This window comes from Lactuca saligna, chromosome 2 (genome assembly GCF_052625555.1).
Source record: "Lactuca saligna cultivar CGN05327 chromosome 2, ASM5262555v1, whole genome shotgun sequence".
NCBI classification, from domain to species: domain Eukaryota; kingdom Viridiplantae; phylum Streptophyta; class Magnoliopsida; order Asterales; family Asteraceae; genus Lactuca; species Lactuca saligna.
This window is the reverse complement of record NC_136418.1, coordinates 85926709-85946424: the sequence shown is the minus strand read 5'-3', so window position 1 is coordinate 85946424 and position 19716 is coordinate 85926709. Positions and strand designations below refer to the sequence as shown.

The 19716-nt window shown below is 37.0% G+C and overlaps 1 protein-coding gene across 1 annotated transcript in view; it reads right to left on the bottom strand.

Moving 5' to 3' along the window:
• The window catches only part of LOC145029841 (uncharacterized), a 106441-nt gene that overhangs the window by 61253 nt on the left and 25472 nt on the right, over positions 1-19716 (bottom strand). Inside the window, exons 4-7 of the mRNA XM_078978297.1 lie at positions 17155-18424; positions 15689-16986; positions 8546-9815; positions 7080-8377 (exon numbers count right to left, since the gene is read on the bottom strand). Of these exons, the coding sequence (XP_078834423.1) occupies positions 7080-8377; positions 8546-9815; positions 15689-16986; positions 17155-18424 (5136 nt within the window). The remainder of the gene's footprint in view (positions 1-7079; positions 8378-8545; positions 9816-15688; positions 16987-17154; positions 18425-19716) is intronic.

Here is a 19716-nt window from a genome sequence, read left to right as displayed (position 1 = left end):
ACTTGGAGTATGGCATAACTATTGTTTAGAAAACCAAAGTGTACATGCTAGGAGCATGGGACGACTGTTGTTTTTTATTCAAGTCTTAAGTTGATTGTTTGAAACATTATACAATGAATAATGTGTAATTAATATGGTGATAAATAAAAGGTGGTTCTATTTATATTAAAAAGGGTTCTGAGACCATATTGGATTCGATTATTATTGTGTTTCACTTTGCATGTTTTGACTTCCTAAATAGCTAGGTTATTCTTTCCGAATGACTAAGTTATTTAAACACTCCACAGTCATTCATATGTTGGAAGTAGGTATGAATCAAGACTGTCATGAATCGAGTTTGTAGATGGCTAAATGGGTTTAGTCATAGCAATGGTTGCTACAACATTCATGAGTGCTCATAAATTATGAGTATTGGAATAAACCGACGCTCACTTGTATCAATTCATGGAATTTATCTCGAGTGATCGTGAGACGGTAATATCATATAACTCTTCAAACCTAGAGATATGAGTTGTTACCTATGAGTTGGTTATGCATTGATTGCATCCAAATGCATCAGTAACTTGATGTTATAAAACGTGCCTTTGTGTACAATTCAACAAGTAGTAGAACAAGCATATGAGTCGAAGTTTATCTGTTCCTTCTAGAAATGGAAGCGATATCTGGGCCCCTCGATGATTTTGTTGTGACCTATGTACCGGCCGGTCAGAACTAAATTGATGTGTTCGATTAAGTTCTTTGTCAAACAAATCAAAAATCGGGAAACAAACTGCTGGACAATAAGTACGACGTTGTTCCATGTATTTGTCCGGCTGATATCATGACAACAGAGGATTATACGATCACTTATCTAAAATGGCGCTTCATAGTTCAACAGAGTTTTCGAGAGCTACGATTGCTGGTTGGTTCCTGAAGTAACATACGCAAATATAGTTATTAGACTTATCCAAGTGGGAGTCTGTTGGATAAGGTGTCTAAGTCCATAACTTATTTGGTATATACTTGACCCGACCCAACATGGTCCATTTGGGTTTCATTTCATCCAAACTATTTATGGATAATTTTGTGAGAGTTATACACATATGTTTCTTAATATATTATAAGTTATAATATATTAATATGAAGTCATGTTATTTAATTAGTCTTAGTCTTAAATTAATTATGAATTAATTTAGAGATTAAAAGGAAGACTAATTAGATTGTGGGCTATTTGTTTTTATATAGTGTGGGCTAACACTCATTTGTTAATGGGCTAGGCTTGTATGGAAGTCCATGGATGATCCATGAAGCTTTTAACCCATGGATCCTTGGAAAAGGAAAGGTCATGGGTTATTAGGGTTTCACCCTAATCATGTACACTATATAAGCGTGCTTATGTTGCATGAAATAGCCACTAGTGGCACTAGTGTGTGTGTTTGTGTGTGACCGATTTTATGTGTGTGTATACACTCTCTCAAAGTTTTCCAAGAGTTTGTGGTGATTTGTGATTCCATTTGAGGCATTCACACTATTGGTGCTTGGCCCTCAAACTCCTTAGGAATTGAACTCATCATCAAAAGGTATGTAATCTCATCTAATTCTTTTATGTTTAAAAGTACCCCATGCCATGTTAGATAGGTTATGAACCTTGGAAAATTATTATTTTGCATGTATTTAGACAAACATAGATCTAAGGTTTATTAGGGTTGCATGCACACTTAGGAAGTGTTAGATTGCTCAAAACCCAACAATCGAACCCTTGAATTTCGAAATTTTCCTCCTTCCCCAAGAGAAGATCCTATTTTTTAGGAATTTGGATAAATGCCATATCTTGTAATTATCTTTTAAGTGTTTAAATTTGGTAATTAAAGATTTTGAATTATCCCATCCCATAATTTCAAATTTTAGGAGATTTAAGGGATTAAGTTAAATTAATTGTTTAATTTAAAAGATCTCCTTACCAAAATAGAAGATAATTGTCAAGTTAATTAGATAATCATTGCCTTATGTGATAAACTTTATTTATTTGAATTATTTGATAGGTTATCTTGCAAGAAATTGAATTAGGTCATATTTAGATAATTACTAATTAATTGGTTCATTATTATTATTTGTAGTTTGATCTAGAATGTTCTTGCTCATGTTTTGAAAAGTTTCAAAACTTGCACTCAAGTGTTGGAATTTAAATTTTGATTAAAAGTTTAATTTTAAAATGTTAAATTCTAAAACCCTAGTTTTGAAAAGTTCAAATTTCACCCTTTTGGTCTTATTTAGTTAATTAAAAGTATAATTAAAAGAAACTTAATAAATCCATCATCGTTTGGTTTATATTTGATTAAATTAAAAGTGTGATTTATAAAATTAAACCACATAGTATTTTAAAAGTGTAAAATATACCCTTATACTATATATAACATTAAAAGTCTAATATTATGTATGTATAACTTAAATGCTAGTCTTACCATTAGTAGGTCTTATTCACGAAGCTAGTCTATAAGGGGTGTTTAAGGAAATTGCCTATATAATGGCGATTGAATGGGTATCCACTCTTACCCACCGCACACTTGACTAGTGGAGGGTCGTTAGCCGAACGGGTAGAATAGGGAAAACCCTCTCCTCATTAAAAGTATAATGAAATATAAAGTAACTAAATGTTTTACAAAATTACTAATCTTAGTCACTTTAGCCAAAAGTGAGTTGATCCATATCCATGAAATTACACTTTGTACCCTTGCTAAGACGTTAGTGGAGCGTGTGTGGTAAACCGGCACAGCAATTGGGTTCTAAGAAAAGGCGGCAAAGGGTGACTCCATGTTTTTCATAGTTCGACAGAGCGTGTGTGGTTAACCGACACATCGAATAGGTGACTATAACATTGGGGGAACCATGTATATTTGCATGGTTATCACACCCTGTTTTGTGATCCTCGGCATCCCAATCACAAATCGAGGGGCATATCGAGATTTAAACATGCCATTGAAAAGTTCAATGAATCTTAAAAGATCTAGGAGTTTTCAATACATTTAAGACTTAAACTCTTTTTCATTTTTTCATGGTGGAAAATTAGTGAATCGTCGTTCACTTACCTTCAAATGTTCTGCAAGTTGGATTATGCATCCATCTTCCAATTTGTAGGATGTTGTGTTGGATCCTAGGCTTAATTTCTCATTTGGGTGTTTCATAAAGGATTCAATCAACTAACTTGAATTTTCTCCTGTTTTGTAGATGTCTGATTCTAACCATGGTTGTCACACCCCGCTAAAGCGGAAACGCAAGGTATGACAGCGATAACGGTTTCATTGCAAAAGATAAAGATACATCACCATAGCAGTATTTAAAAGTTTACAACCCATAGCTTCAAAAGAACAAAATACAAGTTTTTCAAAATAACATTGTTCAAAATATAGCTTCATAATAGCTTCAACACGATGCAGCATGCTCTATGATGATGAATCTTTACATCCACTTACTAATTATTTCCTGAAAAAGCATGTAAAACGAGCGTCAACTATGAAAATAGTTGGTGAGTATCACAAGTTTATAAAATCGAGCGTACAATAAGGCTTTTCGTAAATACAAGTACATTGCTTCAATGATAAACAAGTTGATTGCTATTAATGAATACAAGTTTATTGCTATAACGAGAAACGCGTTTGTATGTGTATGAGCAAACAATGAGTCTCAACCAAACCTATGACTGAAGCCCTATCGAGATCTATGCTTATCGTTCCATAGATGAATATGGTATCATGCACTCCAGCGATTCGGGCGAGTGAGGAGTTGTCAATTCCTAATAGCGCTATCCATAACGACCATTGGCTCAAAGAGTTAATGGTTAGAGATAAGGGAAGGGCCTTTGTACGATAAGTTCTCATGTTCCGTGTTGCATAGACATACATAAAGAAACATAGCAATACAATAGCAATCATGTTTGATACAATTCAATTTAAGTACAACATGCAAACAATAGTTTTTCTGGACATGCTTTTCCACCCCAAAACATAAAAAACGAAAATAGGGGAGTGCGTGAATACTCACGATGTTTTGTGTAGACACAAGCGGTACTTCGGGATGCACCAACGTCTTACTACCGGGATCCTACGACACCAAACACACGCACTAGTGAGTTTCCATGTCGATATCTAATGCTAATATACTAAACTCTACATATAGGGAAATGCCAATTTATGTTTTAGTATTGGATTTATATCATTTTGTTACACTTTTTCTGATGTATTGAAATTTTACAAGTCGTGCGATTAATTACAACCTTGGAAGGTTAATTTTCCAAATTTTAAGTCTCAATAACAACATAAATTCACGAAAAATAGTATTCGAGGGATAAAAATTCTCAAACTTTTTATTTAACTGTTAATACACAATACTAAGCTGGGAAAATTATAAAAATGGATTTCTAAGCTGTTTAATTATATTTTATAATTTTTGAGCATTTATTTCAATAAAAATTGAAATAAATAGTAAACAGTTTCCAAAATTACCCAAACTTTTTATTTAATTGTTATTATACATAAATAGGCTGGGAAAAATATAAAATATATTTTTCAGTGGTTATTTGTATTTTTCCTTGTTTTATTCCTTTAAATAGTCATTAATTAAAGAAATATTATTAAACAGTTAAAATAAATTACCTTAAATTTTTGTAACATCATTTACAGTATAAATATCTTGGGAAAAATATCAAAAGTGGTTTTCATAATGTATAAACTGGTTTTGGGTATTTATGTATATTTAAGTGAATTTTAGTGCAATTAACTTTAGAAAATAAGGGAAAAATAGTTTACAGTGGAGAAAAATATTCAAAATTTTTATGTAACCTCCTACTATATAATATGATATCCTGGCAAATTTTCATGAATTTTGGATAATCAGAACTATTTTTCCCATTTTTAAGCCATTATAATTACCAAAACTTGGGAAAAATAGCTAGACATGATGAAAAATCTTGAAATTATTTTCTTGAGTCACCCATCACAAGTAAGGTATGCGAAAATTGTTAGATACAATTTTCACATCCTAAAAAGTGGTTTTGTAATTTATCATGTCCTAAATAAAAGAAAATTAGAAATCATATGAAATAGTAACAAAAATTGCTGAAATTTGGTGAGGGGTCATTATTCCCCATAAGTATCATCCATGAATTTATTTAGGATTTATTGACCTCTGGAAGTATTTTATATGATTTATGCCCTTGGTTTTAGCAATAATTCTAATAAATCAAATAAATAACAAAAGCTCTTGAAATTTTCCAGATTATCTCATGCATGCAAGGGCTTTCAAAAGTAAAAATGTTAAGAATGTATTCAGAAGAGAAATGAGGGTAATGATTCCAAACAATTTAAGAAAAGTTGCATGCAATAATGCATGAAGTGTAGATGTGGCTGAGGTTCATGAATTTTTGTAGCCCATTCAGTGAGGTTTTAAGCCACGAAATTTCAACCATAACTCACTAGATATGTTAAGTTTCTAAGGTATTTTTCCTAAGATTTATGGTTGGGTTTAAGACCATTGTTTAAGCAAGATAAAAATAGTGATCACAGAAAAAGAGCTGTATGCGCAACCTTTTTGTAAAATCTGCCAAAAATCGGATATTTAATATTTTACAGTAAGACCAGTTGGGTTTGAAAGTTAACTCGTGGAACTAACCAATACAAAAAGAATATCATGATTTGGTTAAAAAATGACTGAGTTATGACTGTTCAAAGTCGAACAAAATAATCTGGCAGATTGCATGTTTGCTTGTGTGCATTTTTAGGGTATTTCAATAAGAACATCATGCATGTCCTTGGTAAGGCCCGATTTCTAACACATGCATGGAATGAATGAGCATCCAAGATGTACTAGAAATGGTTTAATGCTTTCGTTCATGCATGAACACACAAGAAATGGAGAAGAACATGAAATATTATGTTTTGATGTCACATGATCATATGTGCATCTTTTTCACTCCTTGCATGGGTTTGATCCCGGATTTTCACCATTTCAAACACATGCATTGTGTTATGGTGAGAATCTACAAACCACAAGGGGAGAATAAAGATTTCTAGCCATGGAAAGGCATAGAATCCTAAAAGAAGAGAAAACTAAGAAGGAAAAGAAGTAGAATCATCAAACTATGGAAGAAGATGATGTTGTTTACCTTGGTTATGATCTTGAGAGAAGTAAGAACACTTCAAGGTCTTCAAAGTCTTGAAATTTGGCAGAGAAATGAGAGAAATTTCGTGAGTTTAGAGAGAGAGAGGAAGAGGGTGAAGTGTGTGAAGAGAGTGAAGTGAGAAGAGTGAAGAGAGAAGAGGTGGAGTGTGGGTTTGAGTTTAATCATGAGTTTTGGGAAGAGAGTGCATGGGGAGAGGGGAGATGGCCAGATTTTTGAGGCATTAAAGCCTCCTCTCTCCTAAATTCAAATTTTTATAAAAAATCCCTCCTTAATTTTTATAAAAATCTAATTTTTATAAAAATCTAATTTTTATAAAAGTGATTCTTTAAGCAATTTTTGATTTATTTAAAAATCTTGTTTTTAACTAATAAATTATGATTAATACTTGTAATTTATATTTCTATTTCATTGGTATAATCCATAATTTGATTAATAAAATTTGATATTAGAAAGTTTATAGCCAAATTTTATAAAGTTTTTAAGCTTTATATTTTATAACTTTGGATTTTTGGCTCTTTAGGGTTTTTGGAACATTGTTTGGTATTCAACAACATGTTGAAGTATAATTAGAGTGTTTTAATTTATTTTTAGAGTTTTATACCCTATTTCAATTATAACAAAGTTTGAAGCTTATTCTAATTATAGTATTGGCATTTCCTATTGTAGCTAAGCAACTTACTAGAATTGTAAGTATCAAGTATATTAGTCCTAGACCTTAGTTGGATCCTAGTTTATGCAAGATTTTTGACCTAATTTATACTACTAGGTCATGGCATGTTGTGCATGAATGGTTATTATAAAGATGCATGAGTCCAAGAATGACCTGAATTGACAGTTGTCACAGTATCCCCCACTTAAAAAGAATTTCGTCCCGAAATTCATTCTATATCATCGCTTGTCATCGCATGGGAATAGTTGCGGATACTTTTCCTTTATGTAATCCTCGCGCTCCCAGGTGTACTCCGGCCCGCGTTTTGAGTTCCATCGAACTTTCACAATCGGGATCTTACTCCGCTTAAGTTGTTTTACCTCCCTGTCAAGGATTTCTATCGGTTCCTCAACGAAGCTCAGCTTATCATTGATCTTAATTTCCTCCAGGGGTACTATTAATGTTTCGTCGGCTAGACATTTCTTAAGGTTGGAGACGTGGAATGTGTCGTGAATGGCGCTTAACTCTTGGGGCAATTGGAGTTTATACGCTACCGGACCAATCCTTTCAAGGATTTCAAAGGGTCCAACATATCTCGGGCTTAGTTTTCCTTTCTTACCAAAACGCACAAGCCCTTTCCAAGGCGACACTTTTAAAAGTACCTTGTCTCCTACTTGGAATTCTAATGGTTTTCGACGATTATCCGCATAACTTTTCTGACGATCTCTAGCAGCTTTAAGCTTATCTTTGATGATAGTAATCTTGTCAGATGTTTCCTGGATAAGTTCGACTCTAGTCAACTGTCTGTCACCGATTTCTGTCCAGCATAAGGGCGAACGACACTTGCGTCCATACAATGCTTCATATGGAGCACATTGGATACTCGTGTGGTAACTGTTATTGTAGGAAAACTCAATTAGGGGCAAATGAGTATCCCAATTTCCTTTGAACTCAATGACACACGCTCGTAGCATGTCTTCCAATGTTTCTATTGTTCTCTCTGTTTGCCCATCTGTCTGAGGGTGGTAAGCTGTGCTCAAATCTATCTTGGTTCCTAGTGCCCTCTGTAACATCCACCAAAATCGAGATGTAAAACGACTATCTCTATCAGAAATGATAGATAGGGGTACACCATGCAGAGAAACAATTTTGTCGATGTAGATTTGGGCCAATTTTTCCATCTTGAAATCTTCTCGAATAGGGAGAAAGTGAGCGGATTTCGTCAGTCGATCCACTATGACCCAAATTGAGTCGTGACCTCTAGCAGTTCTAGGGAGTTTGGTAACGAAATCCATAGATATTTGCTCCCATTTCCATTGGGGAATTTCAGGTTGTTGCAACAACCCGGAAGGTTTCTGATGTTCAGCTTTGACTATTGAGCATGTCAAACACTTCCCGACGTACAAGGCAATATCCTTTTTCATTCCAGGCCACCAATAGTACTCTTTAAGATCCTTGTACATCTTATCTGCTCCAGGGTGGATGGAGTATTTAGATCGATGAGACTCTTCTAATACCATGTCTCTCAGGTTGTTAACCCTTGGAATCCAGACCCTGTCTTTAAAATAACGAACTCCATCAGGTTTGGTTTCAAATCTTTCTTCCAAACCATGTAAAGTTTCGCCTGGAAGATTTTCCTTGCATAACGCTTTCTCCTGGGCATTAATGATTTGAGATTTCAAGCTTGTCTGAATTACCATTCCCAAAGCTCTCACACGGGAAGGTTTCACTCTTACTTTCCTACTAAGAGCGTCGGCTACTACGTTAGCCTTTCCTGGGTGGTATCGTATCTCACAATCATAATCACTAAACAACTCTACCCATCTTCTCTGCCGCATGTTTAACATTTTCTGATCCAGGATATGCTGAAGGCTTTTGTGATCGGTATAAATGGTGCATTTGGTTCCGTACAAATAATGCCTCCATATCTTAAGGGCGAAAACTATTGCTCCTAGTTCTAGATCATGGGTGGTATAATTCTTCTCGTGCGGTTTGAGTTGTCTGGAAGCATATGCAATGACCCTATCTTTTTGCATTAGCACACATCCTAATCCTTGATGAGACGCATCACAATACACCACAAAGTTCTCTGATCCTTCTGGTAAAGCCAGAATTGGTGCATTGCACAGCTTGTTTTTCAGGATTTGAAACGCCTCTTCGTGTTTCTCTTCCCAGAGAAATTTTCTATCCTTTTGGGTCAAAGATGTTAATGGTTGAGCAATCCTAGAGAAATTCTCAATGAAGCGTCTGTAGTACCCAGCTAATCCTAGGAATTGTCGTATTTCTGTCGGGGTTTTGGGGGCCTCCCATTTCTTGATTGCCTCTATCTTAGCTGGATCTACATGGATTCCTCTTTCACCGATCACATGACCAAGAAAATGTACTTCCCGAATCCAAAATTCACACTTAGTGAACTTGGCATACAATTTTTGTTCCTTCAACAGCTCCAACACTAGCTTTAGATGTCTATTGTGATCTTCTTTGGTCCGCGAGTAAACAAGTATGTCATCGATAAAGACAATTATAAACCTGTCTAGGTATGGTCTACAGACCCTATTCATCAAATCCATGAATACAGCGGGTGCGTTCGTTAGTCCAAAAGGCATGACTAAGAATTCATAATGTCCATAACGGGTTCTAAACGCTGTCTTGTGAATGTCCTCTTCGTGAATTCTTAGCTGATGATACCCTGACCGAAGGTCGATTTTTGAGAAGTAGGAAGCGCCCTGCAACTGATCGAACAAGTCATCTATTCTAGGGAGGGGATATCGATTCTTGATTGTCATCTTGTTCAATTCTCTGTAATCAATGCACATTCGGAACGAACCATCTTTCTTTTTGACGAATAACACTGGGGCTCCCCAAGGTGAAGAACTTGGTCGAATAAACCCTTTGTCTAGAAGTTCTTGAAGTTGTCCGGATAGTTCTTGCATCTCGGATGGTGCAAGGCGATATGGTGCTTTTGCTACCGGTGCCGCTCCGGGAACTAAGTCTATCCGAAATTCGACCTGTCTATAAGGGGGTAGACCGGGCAATTCCTCCGGAAATACTTCGGGATAGTTTTGAACCACCGGAATCTCCTTGAGTTGCTTAGCTTCTAGTTCTCTTTCTAGCACGTGGGCCATGAATGCAATACAATTCCTCTTCAGGTACTTGTGAACCTTCACGCTTGATACTATGTTTAAACTTCTTCCTGGCTTCTCACCGTGTATGATAAGGGTTTCTCCATTAGGGAGAGGCACTCTGATGACTTTCTCATAACAACCAATGTCTGCTCTATTTTTGGATAACCAATCCATCCCTACTATCACATCAAAACTACCTAGCTCTATAGGAATTAGGTCAATGCTAAAGAGTTTATCAGCTAAATTCAGAGTACAACCAGGAATTATATCACTAGCCCTAATTTCATACCCATCAGCAAGTTCAATAGCATATGCAATCCTCATCTTTACCGATTTCAAGCCAATTAACGGTCTAAATGCTAAAGAAACAAAACTCCTATCTGCTCCCGCATCGAATATTACTGATGCAAAGTGGTTGTTCAGGAGGAACGTACCTGTTATCACTTCAGGGTTCTGACGAGCTTCTTCTGCACCAATCACAAAGGCTACACCTCTTGGTTGTCCAACTTGATTTCCTTGAAAGTTTTTCCTGGCTTGGCCTTGTCCATTGTTACCAGGTCCATTGTTCAGTTTAGGACATGCTCTACGGAGATGATCATTACTCCCGCACTCGTAACATGTCCTTTTTCCCTCCTTATTCACCTTACAATACTTCGAGTAATGGCCTGTTTGCTTACAGTTTTGGCACACCGGGCAAGCTCCCTTGTGATGGAAGTTACACTTATTGCACTTCGGAAGCGGCCCTGAGTACTGCTTTTGCTCCTGCACTTCTTGTCCTTGAGTTTTCACTGGTTCTTGCTCCTGGGCTCTTAACATAAATTTTCTTGAGACTTTCTACTTCCTCCCTGACTTGCCTCCATACTTCTTCTCTCCCTGATCTGCTGGCTTCCTCTTGCTACTAGAGCTTTCCTTTGTCAATGCTCCCATCCTTATCACATCACAATCAGGAACAGCCCACCAAACACATAATATGCTGTCATCGCATGACCTGCCTCTCGTCTAGCAGCACTAGCAGTGTCAGCAGTCTCCATCGAATGCTGATACAGGATTTCCATTCCTGCCAAGACTTCATCCAAAACTTCTCGATGCCCAGCTGTCACAGCGAGACTGTGACGTTGGCCCGCTGCTATCGACTGCAATCTCCAGGACTCCTCCGGGGTCATACCTGGCTGTCTGACAGGTATCCCTATAACTTGCTGAGGTGAGGGTGCTCTCGGTCCTGCATCGCTGGGTTCTGCTCCGCTAGGTCCTGCCGTGCCATTACCTGCTGTGCTGGCGGGTATCCTTCCTGGAATGGGAACACTCTTCCTCGCTGTCCTCCGAATGCGAAGTCCATAGAGCGGTGGCTGTGGCAACACCGATGTCGGTGATGCCTCGCGTCGTTGACTCGGGGCGTTGTCATTGCTGATCTCCACCGAGTTCCCAGTATCTTCCGTATCCTCTGATGGGTCTTCTTCTATCGAGGCGGGGGGATTACGTCGAGGGATAACAGTGACGTAGCCGGATTCATCGGCTGAGGCGGTAGCGCGGGAAGATGACGATGTTGACATAGTGGACTGTGACATAGTTTCAATGAGATATGAAATAAATGACAATGCATGCCTATAATATGCAATGCTTACACACACCAAAATTAACCTTTTGAAATTTTTAAATAAGGTTTTCTCAAATATTTTTGTTGAACATATTCCCATTATAATTAGCTCAAGCTTTGTATAAATCTTTTCTTAATTAAACATAGGTGATCAGGCTATGTTTAATCAAGGTCCAATAATACAACTCCCAACCTAATTATACTTGTAATATGTTTGATGTAAAAGGAATTTCTTTGTAAGTTTTAGTTATAGGTTGTGTTTTCTTAAAGAAAAACCGATGTTCTCTATAACTTTAGCTCTGATACCACTTCTGTCACACCCCGCTAAAGCGGAAACGCAAGGTATGACAGCGATAACGGTTTCATTGCAAAAGATAAAGATACATCACCATAGCAGTATTTAAAAGTTTACAACCCATAGCTTCAAAAGAACAAAATACAAGTTTTTCAAAATAACATTGTTCAAAATATAGCTTCATAATAGCTTCAACACGATGCAGCATGCTCTATGATGATGAATCTTTACATCCACTTACTAATTATTTCCTGAAAAAGCATGTAAAACGAGCGTCAACTATGAAAATAGTTGGTGAGTATCACAAGTTTATAAAATCGAGCGTACAATAAGGCTTTTCGTAAATACAAGTACATTGCTTCAATGATAAACAAGTTGATTGCTATTAATGAATACAAGTTTATTGCTATAACGAGAAACGCGTTTGTATGTGTATGAGCAAACAATGAGTCTCAACCAAACCTATGACTGAAGCCCTATCGAGATCTATGCTTATCGTTCCATAGATGAATATGGTATCATGCACTCCAGCGATTCGGGCGAGTGAGGAGTTGTCAATTCCTAATAGCGCTATCCATAACGACCATTGGCTCAAAGAGTTAATGGTTAGAGATAAGGGAAGGGCCTTTGTACGATAAGTTCTCATGTTCCGTGTTGCATAGACATACATAAAGAAACATAGCAATACAATAGCAATCATGTTTGATACAATTCAATTTAAGTACAACATGCAAACAATAGTTTTTCTGGACATGCTTTTCCACCCCAAAACATAAAAAACGAAAATAGGGGAGTGCGTGAATACTCACGATGTTTTGTGTAGACACAAGCGGTACTTCGGGATGCACCAACGTCTTACTACCGGGATCCTACGACACCAAACACACGCACTAGTGAGTTTCCATGTCGATATCTAATGCTAATATACTAAACTCTACATATAGGGAAATGCCAATTTATGTTTTAGTATTGGATTTATATCATTTTGTTACACTTTTTCTGATGTATTGAAATTTTACAAGTCGTGCGATTAATTACAACCTTGGAAGGTTAATTTTCCAAATTTTAAGTCTCAATAACAACATAAATTCACGAAAAATAGTATTCGAGGGATAAAAATTCTCAAACTTTTTATTTAACTGTTAATACACAATACTAAGCTGGGAAAATTATAAAAATGGATTTCCAAGCTGTTTAATTATATTTTATAATTTTTGAGCATTTATTTCAATAAAAATTGAAATAAATAGTAAACAGTTTCCAAAATTACCCAAACTTTTTATTTAATTGTTATTATACATAAATAGGCTGGGAAAAATATAAAATATATTTTTCAGTGGTTATTTGTATTTTTCCTTGTTTTATTCCTTTAAATAGTCATTAATTAAAGAAATATTATTAAACAGTTAAAATAAATTACCTTAAATTTTTGTAACATCATTTACAGTATAAATATCTTGGGAAAAATATCAAAAGTGGTTTTCATAATGTATAAACTGGTTTTGGGTATTTATGTATATTTAAGTGAATTTTAGTGCAATTAACTTTAGAAAATAAGGGAAAAATAGTTTACAGTGGAGAAAAATATTCAAAATTTTTATGTAACCTCCTACTATATAATATGATATCCTGGCAAATTTTCATGAATTTTGGATAATCAGAACTATTTTTCCCATTTTTAAGCCATTATAATTACCAAAACTTGGGAAAAATAGCTAGACATGATGAAAAATCTTGAAATTATTTTCTTGAGTCACCCATCACAAGTAAGGTATGCGAAAATTGTTAGATACAATTTTCACATCCTAAAAAGTGGTTTTGTAATTTATCATGTCCTAAATAAAAGAAAATTAGAAATCATATGAAATAGTAACAAAAATTGCTGAAATTTGGTGAGGGGTCATTATTCCCCATAAGTATCATCCATGAATTTATTTAGGATTTATTGACCTCTGGAAGTATTTTATATGATTTATGCCCTTGGTTTTAGCAATAATTCTAATAAATCAAATAAATAACAAAAGCTCTTGAAATTTTCCAGATTATCTCATGCATGCAAGGGCTTTCAAAAGTAAAAATGTTAAGAATGTATTCAGAAGAGAAATGAGGGTAATGATTCCAAACAATTTAAGAAAAGTTGCATGCAATAATGCATGAAGTGTAGATGTGGCTGAGGTTCATGAATTTTTGTAGCCCATTCAGTGAGGTTTTAAGCCACGAAATTTCAACCATAACTCACTAGATATGTTAAGTTTCTAAGGTATTTTTCCTAAGATTTATGGTTGGGTTTAAGACCATTGTTTAAGCAAGATAAAAATAGTGATCACAGAAAAAGAGCTGTATGCGCAACCTTTTTGTAAAATCTGCCAAAAATCGGATATTTAATATTTTACAGTAAGACCAGTTGGGTTTGAAAGTTAACTCGTGGAACTAACCAATACAAAAAGAATATCATGATTTGGTTAAAAAATGACTGAGTTATGACTGTTCAAAGTCGAACAAAATAATCTGGCAGATTGCATGTTTGCTTGTGTGCATTTTTAGGGTATTTCAATAAGAACATCATGCATGTCCTTGGTAAGGCCCGATTTCTAACACATGCATGGAATGAATGAGCATCCAAGATGTACTAGAAATGGTTTAATGCTTTCGTTCATGCATGAACACACAAGAAATGGAGAAGAACATGAAATATTATGTTTTGATGTCACATGATCATATGTGCATCTTTTTCACTCCTTGCATGGGTTTGATCCCGGATTTTCACCATTTCAAACACATGCATTGTGTTATGGTGAGAATCTACAAACCACAAGGGGAGAATAAAGATTTCTAGCCATGGAAAGGCATAGAATCCTAAAAGAAGAGAAAACTAAGAAGGAAAAGAAGTAGAATCATCAAACTATGGAAGAAGATGATGTTGTTTACCTTGGTTATGATCTTGAGAGAAGTAAGAACACTTCAAGGTCTTCAAAGTCTTGAAATTTGGCAGAGAAATGAGAGAAATTTCGTGAGTTTAGAGAGAGAGAGGAAGAGGGTGAAGTGTGTGAAGAGAGTGAAGTGAGAAGAGTGAAGAGAGAAGAGGTGGAGTGTGGGTTTGAGTTTAATCATGAGTTTTGGGAAGAGAGTGCATGGGGAGAGGGGAGATGGCCAGATTTTTGAGGCATTAAAGCCTCCTCTCTCCTAAATTCAAATTTTTATAAAAAATCCCTCCTTAATTTTTATAAAAATCTAATTTTTATAAAAATCTAATTTTTATAAAAGTGATTCTTTAAGCAATTTTTGATTTATTTAAAAATCTTGTTTTTAACTAATAAATTATGATTAATACTTGTAATTTATATTTCTATTTCATTGGTATAATCCATAATTTGATTAATAAAATTTGATATTAGAAAGTTTATAGCCAAATTTTATAAAGTTTTTAAGCTTTATATTTTATAACTTTGGATTTTTGGCTCTTTAGGGTTTTTGGAACATTGTTTGGTATTCAACAACATGTTGAAGTATAATTAGAGTGTTTTAATTTATTTTTAGAGTTTTATACCCTATTTCAATTATAACAAAGTTTGAAGCTTATTCTAATTATAGTATTGGCATTTCCTATTGTAGCTAAGCAACTTACTAGAATTGTAAGTATCAAGTATATTAGTCCTAGACCTTAGTTGGATCCTAGTTTATGCAAGATTTTTGACCTAATTTATACTACTAGGTCATGGCATGTTGTGCATGAATGGTTATTATAAAGATGCATGAGTCCAAGAATGACCTGAATTGACAGTTGTCACAGTATCCCCCACTTAAAAAGAATTTCGTCCCGAAATTCATTCTATATCATCGCTTGTCATCGCATGGGAATAGTTGCGGATACTTTTCCTTTATGTAATCCTCGCGCTCCCAGGTGTACTCCGGCCCGCGTTTTGAGTTCCATCGAACTTTCACAATCGGGATCTTACTCCGCTTAAGTTGTTTTACCTCCCTGTCAAGGATTTCTATCGGTTCCTCAACGAAGCTCAGCTTATCATTGATCTTAATTTCCTCCAGGGGTACTATTAATGTTTCGTCGGCTAGACATTTCTTAAGGTTGGAGACGTGGAATGTGTCGTGAATGGCGCTTAACTCTTGGGGCAATTGGAGTTTATACGCTACCGGACCAATCCTTTCAAGGATTTCAAAGGGTCCAACATATCTCGGGCTTAGTTTTCCTTTCTTACCAAAACGCACAAGCCCTTTCCAAGGCGACACTTTTAAAAGTACCTTGTCTCCTACTTGGAATTCTAATGGTTTTCGACGATTATCCGCATAACTTTTCTGACGATCTCTAGCAGCTTTAAGCTTATCTTTGATGATAGTAATCTTGTCAGATGTTTCCTGGATAAGTTCGACTCTAGTCAACTGTCTGTCACCGATTTCTGTCCAGCATAAGGGCGAACGACACTTGCGTCCATACAATGCTTCATATGGAGCACATTGGATACTCGTGTGGTAACTGTTATTGTAGGAAAACTCAATTAGGGGCAAATGAGTATCCCAATTTCCTTTGAACTCAATGACACACGCTCGTAGCATGTCTTCCAATGTTTGTATTGTTCTCTCTGTTTGCCCATCTGTCTGAGGGTGGTAAGCTGTGCTCAAATCTATCTTGGTTCCTAGTGCCCTCTGTAACATCCACCAAAATCGAGATGTAAAACGACTATCTCTATCAGAAATGATAGATAGGGGTACACCATGCAGAGAAACAATTTTGTCGATGTAGATTTGGGCCAATTTTTCCATCTTGAAATCTTCTCGAATAGGGAGAAAGTGAGCGGATTTCGTCAGTCGATCCACTATGACCCAAATTGAGTCGTGACCTCTAGCAGTTCTAGGGAGTTTGGTAACGAAATCCATAGATATTTGCTCCCATTTCCATTGGGGAATTTCAGGTTGTTGCAACAACCCGGAAGGTTTCTGATGTTCAGCTTTGACTATTGAGCATGTCAAACACTTCCCGACGTACAAGGCAATATCCTTTTTCATTCCAGGCCACCAATAGTACTCTTTAAGATCCTTGTACATCTTATCTGCTCCAGGGTGGATGGAGTATTTAGATCGATGAGACTCTTCTAATACCATGTCTCTCAGGTTGTTAACCCTTGGAATCCAGACCCTGTCTTTAAAATAACGAACTCCATCAGGTTTGGTTTCAAATCTTTCTTCCAAACCATGTAAAGTTTCGCCTGGAAGATTTTCCTTGCATAACGCTTTCTCCTGGGCATTAATGATTTGAGATTTCAAGCTTGTCTGAATTACCATTCCCAAAGCTCTCACACGGGAAGGTTTCACTCTTACTTTCCTACTAAGAGCGTCGGCTACTACGTTAGCCTTTCCTGGGTGGTATCGTATCTCACAATCATAATCACTAAACAACTCTACCCATCTTCTCTGCCGCATGTTTAACATTTTCTGATCCAGGATATGCTGAAGGCTTTTGTGATCGGTATAAATGGTGCATTTGGTTCCGTACAAATAATGCCTCCATATCTTAAGGGCGAAAACTATTGCTCCTAGTTCTAGATCATGGGTGGTATAATTCTTCTCGTGCGGTTTGAGTTGTCTGGAAGCATATGCAATGACCCTATCTTTTTGCATTAGCACACATCCTAATCCTTGATGAGACGCATCACAATACACCACAAAGTTCTCTGATCCTTCTGGTAAAGCCAGAATTGGTGCATTGCACAGCTTGTTTTTCAGGATTTGAAACGCCTCTTCGTGTTTCTCTTCCCAGAGAAATTTTCTATCCTTTTGGGTCAAAGATGTTAATGGTTGAGCAATCCTAGAGAAATTCTCAATGAAGCGTCTGTAGTACCCAGCTAATCCTAGGAATTGTCGTATTTCTGTCGGGGTTTTGGGGGCCTCCCATTTCTTGATTGCCTCTATCTTAGCTGGATCTACATGGATTCCTCTTTCACCGATCACATGACCAAGAAAATGTACTTCCCGAATCCAAAATTCACACTTAGTGAACTTGGCATACAATTTTTGTTCCTTCAACAGCTCCAACACTAGCTTTAGATGTCTATTGTGATCTTCTTTGGTCCGCGAGTAAACAAGTATGTCATCGATAAAGACAATTATAAACCTGTCTAGGTATGGTCTACAGACCCTATTCATCAAATCCATGAATACAGCGGGTGCGTTCGTTAGTCCAAAAGGCATGACTAAGAATTCATAATGTCCATAACGGGTTCTAAACGCTGTCTTGTGAATGTCCTCTTCGTGAATTCTTAGCTGATGATACCCTGACCGAAGGTCGATTTTTGAGAAGTAGGAAGCGCCCTGCAACTGATCGAACAAGTCATCTATTCTAGGGAGGGGATATCGATTCTTGATTGTCATCTTGTTCAATTCTCTGTAATCAATGCACATTCGGAACGAACCATCTTTCTTTTTGACGAATAACACTGGGGCTCCCCAAGGTGAAGAACTTGGTCGAATAAACCCTTTGTCTAGAAGTTCTTGAAGTTGTCCGGATAGTTCTTGCATCTCGGATGGTGCAAGGCGATATGGTGCTTTTGCTACCGGTGCCGCTCCGGGAACTAAGTCTATCCGAAATTCGACCTGTCTATAAGGGGGTAGACCGGGCAATTCCTCCGGAAATACTTCGGGATAGTTTTGAACCACCGGAATCTCCTTGAGTTGCTTAGCTTCTAGTTCTCTTTCTAGCACGTGGGCCATGAATGCAATACAATTCCTCTTCAGGTACTTGTGAACCTTCACGCTTGATACTATGTTTAAACTTCTTCCTGGCTTCTCACCGTGTATGATAAGGGTTTCTCCATTAGGGAGAGGCACTCTGATGACTTTCTCATAACAACCAATGTCTGCTCTATTTTTGGATAACCAATCCATCCCTACTATCACATCAAAACTACCTAGCTCTATAGGAATTAGGTCAATGCTAAAGAGTTTATCAGCTAAATTCAGAGTACAACCAGGAATTATATCACTAGCCCTAATTTCATACCCATCAGCAAGTTCAATAGCATATGCAATCCTCATCTTTACCGATTTCAAGCCAATTAACGGTCTAAATGCTAAAGAAACAAAACTCCTATCTGCTCCCGCATCGAATATTACTGATGCAAAGTGGTTGTTCAGGAGGAACGTACCTGTTATCACTTCAGGGTTCTGACGAGCTTCTTCTGCACCAATCACAAAGGCTACACCTCTTGGTTGTCCAACTTGATTTCCTTGAAAGTTTTTCCTGGCTTGGCCTTGTCCATTGTTACCAGGTCCATTGTTCAGTTTAGGACATGCTCTACGGAGATGATCATTACTCCCGCACTCGTAACATGTCCTTTTTCCCTCCTTATTCACCTTACAATACTTCGAGTAATGGCCTGTTTGCTTACAGTTTTGGCACACCGGGCAAGCTCCCTTGTGATGGAAGTTACACTTATTGCACTTCGGAAGCGGCCCTGAGTACTGCTTTTGCTCCTGCACTTCTTGTCCTTGAGTTTTCACTGGTTCTTGCTCCTGGGCTCTTAACATAAATTTTCTTGAGACTTTCTACTTCCTCCCTGACTTGCCTCCATACTTCTTCTCTCCCTGATCTGCTGGCTTCCTCTTGCTACTAGAGCTTTCCTTTGTCAATGCTCCCATCCTTATCACATCACAATCAGGAACAGCCCACCAAACACATAATATGCTGTCATCGCATGACCTGCCTCTCGTCTAGCAGCACTAGCAGTGTCAGCAGTCTCCATCGAATGCTGATACAGGATTTCCATTCCTGCCAAGACTTCATCCAAAACTTCTCGATGCCCAGCTGTCACAGCGAGACTGTGACGTTGGCCCGCTGCTATCGACTGCAATCTCCAGGACTCCTCCGGGGTCATACCTGGCTGTCTGACA